Source organism: Achroia grisella, unplaced genomic scaffold (genome assembly GCF_030625045.1).
Source record: "Achroia grisella isolate CSIRO2021 unplaced genomic scaffold, CSIRO_AGI_Agris_v1 utg3297, whole genome shotgun sequence".
In the NCBI taxonomy this organism is placed as follows: domain Eukaryota; kingdom Metazoa; phylum Arthropoda; class Insecta; order Lepidoptera; family Pyralidae; genus Achroia; species Achroia grisella.
Genome location: NW_026712802.1, coordinates 580,533 through 595,330, shown reverse-complemented (window position 1 = coordinate 595,330; position 14,798 = coordinate 580,533). Strand labels below are relative to the sequence as shown.

The 14,798-nt window shown below is 32.3% G+C and overlaps 2 protein-coding genes across 8 annotated transcripts in view; one reads left to right on the top strand and one right to left on the bottom strand.

Moving 5' to 3' along the window:
* Positions 1–14,798, bottom strand: part of LOC131843768 (ribosome biogenesis protein WDR12 homolog) — a 258,938-nt gene that overhangs the window by 194,189 nt on the left and 49,951 nt on the right. The window lies entirely within an intron of this gene.
* The window catches only part of LOC131843764 (protein alan shepard), a 146,074-nt gene that overhangs the window by 90,611 nt on the left and 40,665 nt on the right, over positions 1–14,798 (top strand). For 5 of the 7 annotated variants that reach the window (XM_059192504.1, XM_059192501.1, XM_059192503.1 and 2 more), the window contains exon 2: positions 9,066–9,125. The exons of the other annotated variants lie outside the window; for them this stretch is intronic. In XM_059192504.1, the coding sequence (XP_059048487.1) occupies positions 9,066–9,125 (60 nt within the window). The remainder of the gene's footprint in view (positions 1–9,065; positions 9,126–14,798) is intronic. 7 annotated transcript variants of the gene reach the window in all.

The following is a 14,798-nucleotide window of genomic DNA, read 5'->3' as shown; positions in this document are numbered from 1 at the left end:
CGTCAATTTTTTTTCTTAATCACGGTTAAACATATTGTGCTAAAACTTATATTATTAAAATATAATTATTATCAATGTACTCTACTATCACACCATTGTAACTCTATTGAAGCAATTGTAGAAATGAAAGTATATATATCCATTCTCAATTAAGACTTTGAACTCCAATTTAAAAGCTTTCATAGCGAAGTCTTACAATGTCTTATTTTATATGACAAATTTCCAAACAATTGAATAATTTTAACTACTATTAAAATAATAATAGAAACATTTCTTTTCAGCAAGAAAACGGATCACTTATAAAATTAATTACCGATAAAAATATTATTGTGCATAATACTTTTATCGGTTTTATACATGTATTTTTTTTTATTGTTTATTAATGGCACAATATAATGTTACATTTTATCCTTAACATAAAAGGTGAAAACCTCGATTCATAAAACCAAAACATCAATCAGTATAAAAAATATGAAGACAAATTAATAACATTTTTAAAGAATAAAAAATAGAGATAAATTGAGACTGTCCTTCTACTTTAAGACAATTAATAAAAAAAAGTATTAAATAAGTACAAAATGCTCGGTAAATTATCACACATATGTTTGCAGTGCAGTATAGATTTTTTTATGAGGTCTACCGTGACGGACTACCTACTTATTGTGTGATGCACGTGAAGTGGTATGACGTGAGGTGATACACGGACGTGTAGCCGGCGCGTGCGCCGTATACAGCGACAGTTCCGGTGTATCGCCCGGGGCCCGCAACCTGTTCCGAGACTGATGACCGCAAGATAACGGAACGTAATACCACTAGAGAGGCCCGCCCGGCCTGGGCCCACCTCGCCCGCTTTGGGAACCGCCATTCACTTGAAAGAAACCCTTACTACGTGCACAGCGTTATTTTATATTGAAACTACTGTGACTACTATTACACATATAATCTATGATGATACTGTGATACCAGTCAGTTTATCGGAATATCGTCATTGTGTAGATTTCTCAATAGTTAATAAAAAAATTACCTTTACTATTATCATTTATTAATTTTATCTGTTACGCACTATATGTTCATATTAATCAAATACAATTATTATAAATTTTCTAAGACACATCTGAAGCAAAGCACTTTTAAAACCTAATTATATATATAATATATTGACAGTCAAACAATGCCCCATTGTTATCTTTAACGTAAAGTTATGAAATATATCATTTTATACATTATTGCAAAAAAGTATAATCATCTTAATTTTTTTTAAATAACTGTAAATGAGACCTTTCATAGAAATTCTATTGAACATTTTGCAAATCTCCTGTCTATCCTCAAAGTTAGTAGTTAGTATTATTTAAAGAAGTTATATAAATGAAATACGTATAGATTACACCAGATTACATGTACCCATAAGGCGACAAACGTTATTTTAATATTGTTATTCTACCTGGAGTATCAAGGAAACACGTTTCCAAGTAGTAGGATAAAGAGACGTGATAAAAAAGAACAAACAACGGATTGGAGTTAGGTGGAAGGATATTCGTAAAAAAATCAAGTTGAATCGTCTCATACGGCTGGCGAGACACCTGCGAGATTTGCGCCAGACGAGCAAAAAATTCGCGCAAAATAATCGCGCTGCGCTACCGGCGTGCTGACGTTGCTTACACCAGCTACACCCGACAGTGTCGCTTCGATTTGAACAGGAAAAGTATTGCAAACTTTCCTCTCAGACACCTACCATCTGCCTCTACATAGCAGTTAGCTATAATAATACTATAATACTTAAAGCTTCATTTTTCCATATAATATTATATGGAAAAATAATATTATATTTTTCCATATAATATTATATATTATTATGATTTATAATCATGATTCATATACAAAAGATAAAGAAAGGTTTAGAATCTTTCGTTATAATATTGTAGACGATACAATAAATATTTTTACACAAGAAAAAATATACCTAAAAACATTGCATTGAATAGCCCACCTGCTCCTGTCTACTACCCCAACTGCATTGTATTGTATGCTTATTGAGCCGAAACCTTAAAACCAGTTCAATATTCGGCCTGCATTGTTTTAAATTTAAATGTCACTTCTATTAACAAAATATTTAGTTACTATTCTAATATTATGTCAAAACATTTCCCAATTATTTCTTACGAGAAGTTTTTAATAAAATGTTGTAACAATGTAATTATACAGACTGTATCGTTTTTATACATTCATTCTATAGTAATTGTACAAAATAACATCAAAATGATAAAGAATGTGTTCTTAAAACGATACATATTAATTACACACATGTTGTTTTATATTTTTTTCATCTCTAAAGGTCAATGACCTGAATTACCTGTGTACGATAAATAATACGTTCCAAGCTTCATCTATACATCAACATTGACGGTATCTGTATATAATCTTAATAGGACAATCTACTGGGTGAGGCAGATCGTGGTCGCACCGTTGGCCAGCATTCGCGGACTATTCGCTGTTGCAATTCTGTATCTAATACTGATTATTTTGAATCGACAATTCGTGGTACTGATACCAGGTATTCGACGTTATGCGTTCATATATAAGAAGCAGAATCCGTCAGCCGGTTGAGCGAGGCGTAATTTTTCGCAGCCGGATACCGTGTTACTTTCAACTACGAGGAATGCGGACATTGACCAGCCTCTCATGCGCCCCGTCGCACCCGTCTGCAGTTTGCACACACAGGGCATTCATCCATCCGAATTATCCCGGAATGCACTCAAATAGGTATAAATTTACAGAACGGTGAAAAATCTATTCACTTTTGTTTCGGATAAAACTCTGTAGACAAGCATTTTAAATCGCTGTTCAAATATTAACTTAAGCTTCAAGGTATATTTTGTTTTTCCTAGACAATAGAAGTCATAGTAGCCGTAATAAATATTCTGTGTTTGCTTAGACTTCGATTGCTATACAGTAGTACTCGCCACAAATTTCCATTCACTAATACAACCAGTTCTTTCATCAAACTCATGAGATTACAAATGTATCTCCGTTCTTTGCTATATTTGACAAATAAATATTTATTGTTGTCATAACCTTTGAGTAATCACTACGTTTTATATTATTCTAGAGATTGTTGATACAAAGTCTTATTTAACGTACCTATTATATTATTCACTATAAATTTAAACATTTTAAATAACTCCTAAATATTACTATAATAAATTGTAGCTTAGAACAAATTCGACCGCATCAGATTTTAAACAAACAAACAAAATACATCAAAAGCGGCCTAAAAGTTCAGAGCTACGATACCTCAGCCAGATTATATAAGCCAAAAATAAGACACAGACTTATTTTTGTGTCGGGGTTATAGTATAATATTTTTAGTATGAATAAGACTTCGATACTATTAAGTTACTCAGTGACAAAACCCTAAGCACTTCACTCTCAATAAATCCCGAGGTTATCAAAACTAAAGTATTTTACATATTTTTTATAGGCAGAAATAATTTAGGTAAAAAAACGAAACAAAAAAACATTTGTTTCGTTCAATTGAACGAACCAGACTATAAAATTTCCTGAAACTCAAACTTTTATAATAGATAGCCTCATTACTGCATAATTCAAAACATTCTGCATAATAAGAGCTCGTACCTAATCAGTTTGTTATAAAACAGTTGTAAACTTAGTTCCAAATCTTTGGCTCTCGCTTTTACCACGAAGTACAAAGTGTAGACATAAGCACGGGCTCAATCTGTGATCAAAAACACGAAGTAGACTTTGTAAACAAAACATATACATATGTGTATACCTCTGTCCCACCTATGTCCGCCAAGCAGCCTCCTTCGTAAGTTGTGGTTTGGTTGTAGGATAAAAACGAATTGAAGGATATTCTTGTCGTTTTTATCTCCTCGGGAAAGAGTGTAAACTTTCGAAAGGAGATATTTCGTTTATGCATGAGTGGGCTACAACCACACAGGATGTGAAGCGGCGTCTCCTCTTCAGTTTGGCAGAATCTGCAGATACTTGTCGTGCATAGGCACTGAAATTACGAGAAATTTTAGTGGGTGGTATGTCCGATGACAACGTGATGTACTATAAGCGACGGTTACCACTTACTATCAGTTGGACCGTCAGATTGCCAATTACGTAAAAACAATTATACACTGAAGTGGTTGTTTCCACAGTATATTAGACCGTCTGTATTGTGTTGTAGATTCAAACTTGTCTATGTTAGTGTATATATTATTAGAATCTACTCATTAAATTATTTAATGGAAATAGTTATGAAATTGGACTAAAGAAGTTAATTAATTTAATTTTTACTATTGCTCTTAGCAAGAATTACCTTTTGGAATATTGTCTTATCTGTGCCTTTGGCGACGTTAATAATGTAGTACAATATTTTTCTAGTATATAAACGATTGTTCAGCATTCAGCAAAAGTTATATTACGCCAATATTAAATTAGGAAGCATGTATACATAGAGTTTGCACTTTGTCTGGCCTCGAAACGCTGCATGTAGCATGACGTCATCCCTGTGATAGATTAGATCAACAATGAACCACCAGCGGAATAGTGATAACAGAAATCAGAGATAATTTTCACTGTAATTATGACGAGTTTTTAAATGCCGTCCTTTATGTAACAAGGTTTTTATACGAACAGTAATACATATTGGTTTCTTAATTTATTTACACTGCGCCATCTATAGATTGTTGTATATTATGTAGAACTTGGGGTGTATTAGAAGTGTATTAGACAACTGATATAAGTACTTAAAAAGCACATAGACAATACTAGCAAATATGTGTATATGTTTGTATTGTAAAGTAATCCACTTTTTAAGCATTTTCTAGCCCGCTATTGGTACCCTCAACTCTCTACGTATTAAGTTTGTTTGTAAAATGGTTTTTAAATAAAATTATTTACATTATTCAGAACAGATGTTGAAAAAACCCATTGTATTCTATATGTGTAGGTGTAATTTTGCATATTCGAACGGGGCATTATGTATAAGACATTGTTTGTAAGTAGGGTTGCCATTTTTAAATCTGGCAACTAGGAGATGAACGATTAAAATACCGGATTTTCAACATTAGATCCCAGACGCGTTATTGGCGTTTCTTTTTAAAGTTAGTTACACAATAAAAAACATGTATTATTTTAGGCCTTGAAAACATTTAATCGCGGAATACCAATCTAGCTAAATAAATCATCCTGCATGGATGAGATCTAAAATAGGATAAATAAGGTAAAACCCTTGGCAACCCTTTTGTAAGACTCAGCAAAGAACGGAACTTTAACTTTGAATTATTATTACACTAAAAAAAAGTATTAAATTCTTAGAAATGAATGCTAAAAATGTGCCGTAGTAATAATTATTGAAGTCGGCTTACAATCAGCGAATATATAGCATATCATAGTTACATAAATATATATATATATATATATATATATATATATATATATATATATATATATATATATATATATATATACCATATAAATAAAGGGGACTGAGAAACCGTGCTTTTAAAAATGTTAACTTACCCTGAGATATCTAAGATTACATACTATTTGCAAAATAAGTCTGCATAATCCAAACTATTCTTCAATAATAAATGACATTTCAAGTTAGGCTATTTTTATGTACCTATGTATATAAAAAATATGTGTTAATACTATTCGACATATTGCTAAGCTTTATCTATGTATATCATACTACTTTACTATGCACACCAAATACAATGGATTCCTAGTTATTCAGCGTACTTAGCAAACCGCAGAAATACCATTGCACCGACTGGAGAGATTTGCATATCGTCATCCGGTTTGTATTTGCGGATGGCATCTAGTGTTGAGCACTTGTCGAAATTTGGAATGCTAATAACACTATAATGGAATACGGATCTCCGAAACCGTCAAATCAGTCTGTCGATGTCATCAACTATTGGATAAATAGTCAATCCTACTTCATTATTGGCAGTTTTCTGTAAACTACAACTATAGAATGTAAAATCACAATGAGGCACTAAAGTATACTTCACTGTTCTTTGATGTGAATTTGTTTTAGTAACAAGAGGTTAAAGGTTAAACTCGCGCGTCACCCATGGGGGCTCTCTGTAGGCTACCTACGCCGCGTATTCACGGACAACTTTCGACAGTCATTGAATGGAGGGTTCGATGACCTGACACCGAAGCGTGGTACAAATTTGCATGTGTCAATGACACGGTCTGCAGCCACGCCGCCGCCTGCCTCAGCGTGGCCTATACTTTTCCTTTCAGCCATCGTCGCTCGCTGAGAACCACATTTTGAGTCGACCTCGTGACACAGCCGGCCCGCTATTCCATTTTTTACCTCGCTAGTGAAATCTAATGACCTTCCACGGTATTTACTATGACTCTTGAATCACCAGCACGCTAGTTATAATAATACTAGTTTTTACTATTACGAGACTATAAATATGTATTAATTTAAATAAGTTGTAATTGTGGTAATATAGATTTGTCATTGTATGATCTGGGAAATTGTTTTTATGTACCTGGGAAGTTATGTTTATAGAGATTACTGTGCTCTTATGAATAGGACTGATTCAATTTTACTGAACCACTTGCAATTGTTTTATTGTAAATTTTACTCTAATGATTAGAGTATTTGGTAATAAAAATCCTACCGGCAACTTTCTTGCTCACATTAACTAAACATGCATTCCGAAGGAATTATTTAGTTAAATAAATTATAATACATTATTTCTGTAAATAATGTATTATGGTTATATAGTATATTTATATATGTTTCCGTGGGTATTAACCAATAACGGCAAGTAAATCGGAATAACCGTTTGAGTCAGAATTAATAGTTAGCAAAGAGTTTGGCAAGAATGTTCCGGCCATCAAACACGTCGGGCCGGAACGTGCGAAATCCAATAAAGAACTTGCACCACCTGTGCCTTATTACATTCTTTTGGTGATGCGCTCCGTTCGGTGCTCCCCTGAAATTTGCCCCAACTTTCAATGCCAGGAGATTGCTTGTTGTTCAACTTACTTTGAAAATTCATTCAATTAGTATCAGCGGTGGAATGAAAGTTCCCTTAGCGGAATGTTTTTATAATCAGTAAATGCCTTTTCGTTTCGTATTCGAATAACGCCACTGACTCATTCCGATACAAAATTAAAGTTGAATATTGTTTTATTTTGCTGTTCTTTTTACTGTTGACTCCGAGTCAAAAGTCAATTATAAATAAGGCACAAGTAATTTAAGTTTAACTTAATTGTGAAAATGTTAAATGTCCCATAATAACGCTCTATATAATAAAATCCTACATAAACCATGTTTTATCACTACAAACGATTACATGGCTACTTTGAGTAAATTTTCCTTATTATACAACTTTTTTTTAGTCATATGAACCATTATATTTTAATTATAATTAAATAATAATTATATTATTTTCCATTTATTAAATTGTTATTTATTTATAATTAAATTGTAATTGTTAAATGACAATGGTAGATATAGATATTTTTTATTAATATCAAAACGAATGAAGATGTTTTGCTTGCAACAAACAATGAGTCTTGTGGTGGGCGTAGCGATCTTAATTGCAAATGTGGTATTTGCATATGTGCTTCATCAGTCCTGACTGAGGCTCAAGGTGACGTACCCAAGACGATTTCCTTACAAGCTGTGCGATTGTCACCGCCGACACAATTCTGATATTAAATAAATACAGCGACCACACTAATCTGACGTATCCAGGGAGTCATGCAGTGTATGCAGAATGGAGTGAAACTATTATAATTAAAAAGAAAATAATTTATCTATTAATACTAATTATACTAATAATATTTGTACTTATGACTCCAGATAAATGGAATAAGGAAGTAGCAGGTGATGAATATTTGTATGTTTCATTATGGTGTGGTTGTTTGACGAGTTTAGCAATAAAGTAACTGGGAATTACGTAAAGTACAATGATGTGATATATTATATGCACATTCAAAATCAGATTTTACACAAATTTTGTCATTGATAGTTTCTATACATGTGAGTATTTCGTATTATTTTTCTCTCGGAATACAATTACTTGGCGGTCAAAGCAAGTTGCTTAGCGGTTCAAATAGGAACATACTTATATGCATTATTTGAAAAAAAATTGTGATTTTAGCTTTTTGACTTATATAAATGTGAAAGTAATAGCAATATGTATAATTACCTATATGTTTGTATGAAGTGTATATTGGGTAATATAATTAGTTACTGGATGTCCAAAATTTACATTATTTATTAAAAAAACACTGTTTATTGCAAACTTATATACATATATTTACACTTATTTATACATTAAACCTATTTCAAATATACCCGTTATTTGTATGCTATAATTTCTCGCATAAAACATTTTTACAGACGTGATAATAACGTTTCGACTGTTCTAAAGTGGTATAATTACACTCATTGCAATGTATTTAGCTACTAATTATTAAATAGAACACATAACCATAGTTTTCCGAATGGTAGCGTGGAGGAAATTATAATTAGTTACTGTGCACTCATCTCATGATCACGTTTGTGCATTTAGGTAAAATTCGTAACGTTAAAACTCTTGGAATAGTTTTATAGAAATACAATTTTAATAAATCTACATTTTATACAATACGTAGTACTAAATGTATATACTTTTATGTATGATAATGAAATAGTGCACCCGCCTGCGCTATTAGTTTACTCTCACGGTGAAGTAAGGGAGGATGCTAAGATGAGCATTAAGTCGGATCAGTTAGCCCACCGTAGTAAATTCCTAGGAAAGTCAGGAATAAAGTCACTGGACCTCACTACTGACAATCCACCCCTACTGGTAAAAGCCTGATATGTTTAATTTATCTGGATTCCCGTCTATAGTGTATATTAAATGTGCCATGTGCAATGTATGTTTATAGCCACCTATTAACGAAAATACATGTAAATAAATAATTAATTTATACAACGCCATCTTTATACACGTCTACAACTCATAAAAAGTATAAACCTATAGTTTATTTTTTCTTCATAATGTAATAATTTTTAATTCTTTAATTTTCAGGTACGTACCATCTCTCTGCAATGGGACCAGAACAGCTACGAAAGTCACAACGTTAGACTGGTAAGTTAAATGCTTATATAAAAATATTTTCGATGTTGTTCATGATTGGCAATATTTCCCTGTTGAATACCAAACTGAATAACAAATATGTTACACTCAATCTCCATATAGACATTGGAATTACAAAAGTTATGTTACTGTACAGCTCTGATGTAGCATATTTGGAATTCAAAGGAACTATGCATGTGAATGTATATAGATATATAATATAGATTATATTAAATGATATCAGTAAGAAATGAAATACAACAAAGTTAGACATGATGACTTTGAATTTGTATTTTGGGGTTATTGTTAGTTATTATATTTACAAATGTTGTAGGTATATATATTTCAGTCATCATTTGCTCTTACTTCAAAACGAAAGAAGTAATTAATTCCACTTTATTTGCCCGAATATTAACAATTTTTACTTCAATTTCGATCATTTTTTATTAATTATTTTGGCCTCAATCAAAGAATGATGATAAATAATGAAAGAATTGGTACCAATATAATTATTAATAAAATAGTAGAATAAAAGCTTAATATTTAAATGTTTGCATGTGCTTTTAAGCTTTATAAGCTATGGAGGTATAAATCTCATCAACATAAGCAAACATTGCGACGTATCCGTAACGATTTAGGCAATGTTAGCCCTATGACGTTTTCCCTTCATGTTTTGACTTAGTTCCCGCGTTGCGTGAAGTCTTTACGACGTCGTATACTGCACGACCGTAATTGAAGCCACCAGCGCGTGTCCTATTTGTTTCTTCTACTCACCAAACTAGCTGTTATGTTAACTTATATTACCGTAACTTTGTACCACACCGTTACACTGATATAATTTGTATATTACCACAATGATAGATTAACTGATTTGTAATTTTTAAATATAATAAACTTGTAAAGTCATGATGAGTCAAAAACTGTCTGTATATATTTGTACGTTATGTTTTTCGTAAATACGGATGGAGGAATTAGGATCATATTTTCACAGAATATATCGTTAATATAAGTCATAGGCTTAAGAAATTTTAGACAAATGATCCCAAAGGGGTAAATTATTATTTCTCTTATAAATTTTAAATATGCCACATACCTACTATTATTTATTAATATAATAATAGATTTATTGTTGACGTTAGATCACTATTAATAGATCTATATTTTTATAATTAGGCTAATTATTATATACAACTTGCATATAATTAAATTCATTAAAAATTTTACTATGTACGTTCAGAGCATCATGGTGTAGTGTTTTACTATCAAGATAGTAGTACTAGTCAAGACTAACAGGTACCATCTTGAACTAAGAGGCAGTATATAACTAGCCGAACCAAAAATAGAAATTTGTGTCATTTCTTATTTCTGTCTGACTTCCCGGCGAAGGAAACATCAACATTAAAATAAAATTAGTCCGGCAGACAGCGACAGGGTATCCTAGCTGGGATAACAATTGTAATAGTATGTTAGATTATTGTAAAAAGTTTAAATATTTGTAATTTCGATTTTCCTACATACCTTTTTTTAAGATACGATGACAGTTAACATCATCAAACAATATCAAAGCATGAAACTATTTTAGTTTTATTTAACTAATTTATTAAACAAATCTATTAATTCTTAAAAATTAAATATAATTACTTTCCTTGAATTTTAATAGATAAAAATAACTGCGACTATATAGAGTGTCTTGAAAAAAGCGGTCATAAGTGTACAACTGTTTTTTTATATGTAATATATGTACTAGTCTATAGGTATATTATATAAGCATTAGCTTACTTATGGGTTAACAGTCTATTTATTCAAATAAAATAATTCTATTCTAATTGAGAATCAAAGATATTTCATACAATAATTTAGAAATCATATTATTTTTCATGCCGGATTCTCAGTAATCCGCCTTTGAATTCGATAAAGCAGTGTAATTCATTCCCTTTATCTTAAATAACTATATCTGAGTAACGTAATCTATTTATTACATTATTCTTTGAATCTGATAACGAATACTGATTTGATTTTTTTAATATATAAAAACAAAATAAATACGAAGGTAATTATATAGCAGATAAGTTATGCCATTTAGTAATTCACAACTGAAACGGGGAACCAAACGAATCCGGATATATTAATTACGGTTGAATATTGGTCACGCATCCGAGCGGAAATTAGAATCAACGAATCCGCTTATACGAATTCGTAGCCGCCTGTCTTACTTCTCCACAATATTTGCACTCGGAAAGATAAAGCAAAGCAATTTCAAAAAGCCCTAAAACGGTTCCCCACAGAAATAAAATATTACTTTTAGATCCAAAAGAAAAACAACGGGATTTGGCGCTATTGCAACATTTTACGGCAGCATTGTGAACACACATAAAATTTATAGGCGTTAACGTCTGTAGGCCGCTATAAACAGTTAGACCGCTGAGTAAGCCGCGGCAGCGTCACGGGACGTTTTAATATTTTCTCTAGACGACTCAAGGAGTCAGTTCAAGAGCCACGACGGACTCATCACTTCGCAATTAACACGAGACAAAACGCCCTCGACTGAGGGCGACGTTTTATCAAATATTTAACTTTGTCTGCATCCATTGCCAGCGCTGTATTTACAAATTCTATTGCATATTTAATATTTTCCTAAAGCAGTCCCGGTAGTGCAGTTTTTCTGGCTTTCCGTAACAATATAAGTTTTGTAGTGTTCATGAAAACAAGCATTTCACTGGACTAATCGTCGCTAAATTGTTGATGCTGTTTCCGGTATTATAATTAAAACTTTGTTAATTTAATAATTTGACTTTCAAATTACAGAGTTCATTATAAGAATTCCTGTGCAGTATATTGGTCTCTTATAAAATAATGAACTGTTTTATTGTCTCCTAAATTCGTATGATAAGTGCCTTAATTAATTTTAGCGAGCTCACAAAAATTCCATTATATAATGGCTTTCATACTACTATACACAAAGCGACGTAAAACGGTTGGTAATGTGTCCAACGAAAACAAATCGTTGAGTCGTGCAACACTCCCCTGTCGCGCCACCAGCCCCGTACCCCAACTGTCTGAATCGTGAAAGCTAAATGCGGGAAAACATCAACATTAATCGGATGCGGTATTAACTCCCTAACTCGTCGACTAATGAATATTCAGGCCAAGTGACACCGGTTGTCTTGAATTTGCAAGAAATAATCCCCGACATCCGACAACCATAAATCTATTACAGTATCAAAATGGTAATTCTACAGATTTATTTAAAGAAATGCATTTGCTTCATGAAAGAAATTTACATTTAGTGATATTGATGATATAGAAGCTGTAATTTCATAGAATTACAGACAATGGTACAAATGGTAAAAAAATTAAATACTTTAGATAAATTTTATACCTACATACTCGTACATCTCATTGTTAAGAAGCGCAATGTTAACCTTTATTGCAGCCTAAAGTCAATGTTGTACGGAGTGCTCAGTGATGAATTGCACAGATAGGTATTATCTTACTTTTCTGAGCTTCTCCTTTAAGTAATGAATTTACTATTTTCTAATGTTCATATCAATATCAAAACAATACATCATACATATTATACTGGTATATCCTTTATTCACATTTTTAGAGCTTATAAGAACTGTTTAAAACTTTTGATTTTGAAGATTCTAATTAACAAAATTATGCCTTTTTTGTAGTTTAAAAATGCTATGCTTATACTACTAAAAATTTATACCTAAATTTGGGATTAGAAATTAATTCACTTCCATATTTAAAAAGAACATCACGTTACAAACAGGTCTCAACTAAACTATTGCCATCTTTCGCCGCATTTGAAAATATGACTATTAAATCAATAAATACATAATATAATAATGACATCAAGCTTTGTAATTTCTATTAAGTTTATCTAAATGTGTTTGTTCGCTATGTTTTGCCCCAATATTACTCGGCTGTAAATGCGCGAGGGAGATACTTGTTTTCCTTTACACTGACGCTGTTTGGAATTCCTGCGTCAATTAAATGCTTGTTTGTAAACACAACTGACACCGTGAACACAGTAAAGCGATAATTTTCATGGAACGCGCCTTCGACCCCCCTGCCTTGAATGTTCTTTGAAATCAACCTGTATGCGTTGGAACGTAGAGGTACGACTTAACTGTTATACCTTCTCGTTTATGAACCTACAATATTAAATTGAGTATATACAGAATAATATAAAGTGAAACAAAATGGCTTTCAGACTCTTTCATAAATTGTTTATATTTAATTAAATAGCAATCAATTTATTTTTATTAATTTAACAGATAACATAAAAAATATTTTTACAAATTTTTTCAAATCCAAAAAAATCTTTGATTAGTTAATATTTAAATTCACAATTTCAGTCTTCCATCAATACTAAATCGAGATATCCAGACTAATATTTATTTTATATTTTCTATTTGGTAAATTTAAATGGAACTTTATGGAATAAAATATAACTGTAGAACAATATGTTTTAAAAGGACAATAATGCTTAATCAATTTTAAATTGATCACTTTCATATTTATTGTGGGAACTAGGTTCTTATAATTTATTTAGTACTGATATCTCATTACAAATGCTATAGGACTCACTGAAAATGTTTATTGTGATGACATGACGAAACAGAAGCAACGGATGCGAAGTGAGGTTATCGGGCGATTGGCGCGGGGAAAGCCGGCATCCTGCCGCACGCCAAGCCCACGGAACCCACTGCACTGATTAACCCAGATATTAAACTAATTTCGTGTCCGTCCCTTGTTAATTGCGGGAAATGAGTTAATTAATTGTTTTCCCTTTCTCGTAGATAATCTCTGCTGTTTCTAACCGACCAATTAATCAATTGGTTTAGGAATCCTGACTTGTAACGTACGTGAAAGTTCAGTAGTACATTGTTGCAATACTAGCATCGCAATTATGCAAATCGTGTTAACATTTTGTATTAGTAAAATCACTGCTTGCTGCTCTGCGGTGCGCTATTTTGAAGTTATAACACTCTAATTTTAGTTCTGTATTTGAGAATGATTTCATTATTTATATTGTGCTATATTAATATTAACGTATTGTAAGTCCTCTATTAAAAGTTAATACGGTGTCTCTTAAATACTTGATAATTCTGTTAATAAACAATGTACCACACACCTAGTCTTCATTCATTCATTCATAATTTAAGAGCTACGCTCTTGTCGGTACACCTAGTCTAGAAAACTAAAATTTAGAATATAGGTTAATTTCAAAATTAATCCTCTAAGAGAAGATGAATATAAATATAACAGAAAACGTAATTATTATATATAAATAGACATCTGTTAAGACAGCATTCCTGAAAAGTTCAACGTAACGCCACAAAGCAGCCAGTATCCTAAAGCGTTGAAACTACCTATTCTATGATTCTATATGTAAACGAAATTTGCAAAATGCATGATTCTAACAGACGGAGTGCATTCATTGTTGTCTTGTCGATATATTTAAAGGGGCGAGGGCGGCGGCCGAGCCGGGCGACGACCGCGCACGACAAGGTCGTGAACGCGCCGCCCAAACTGGGCCCTGCTTGGAGCGTCTGAACACTGAACCGATTTATTGCCGTGCTGTTAGGGTTGTGATGCCCACAAAATTACATTTAATTCACCGTCTACTATCGACTACAGAACTAACTTACTAATGTGTTTTTGATATTACTC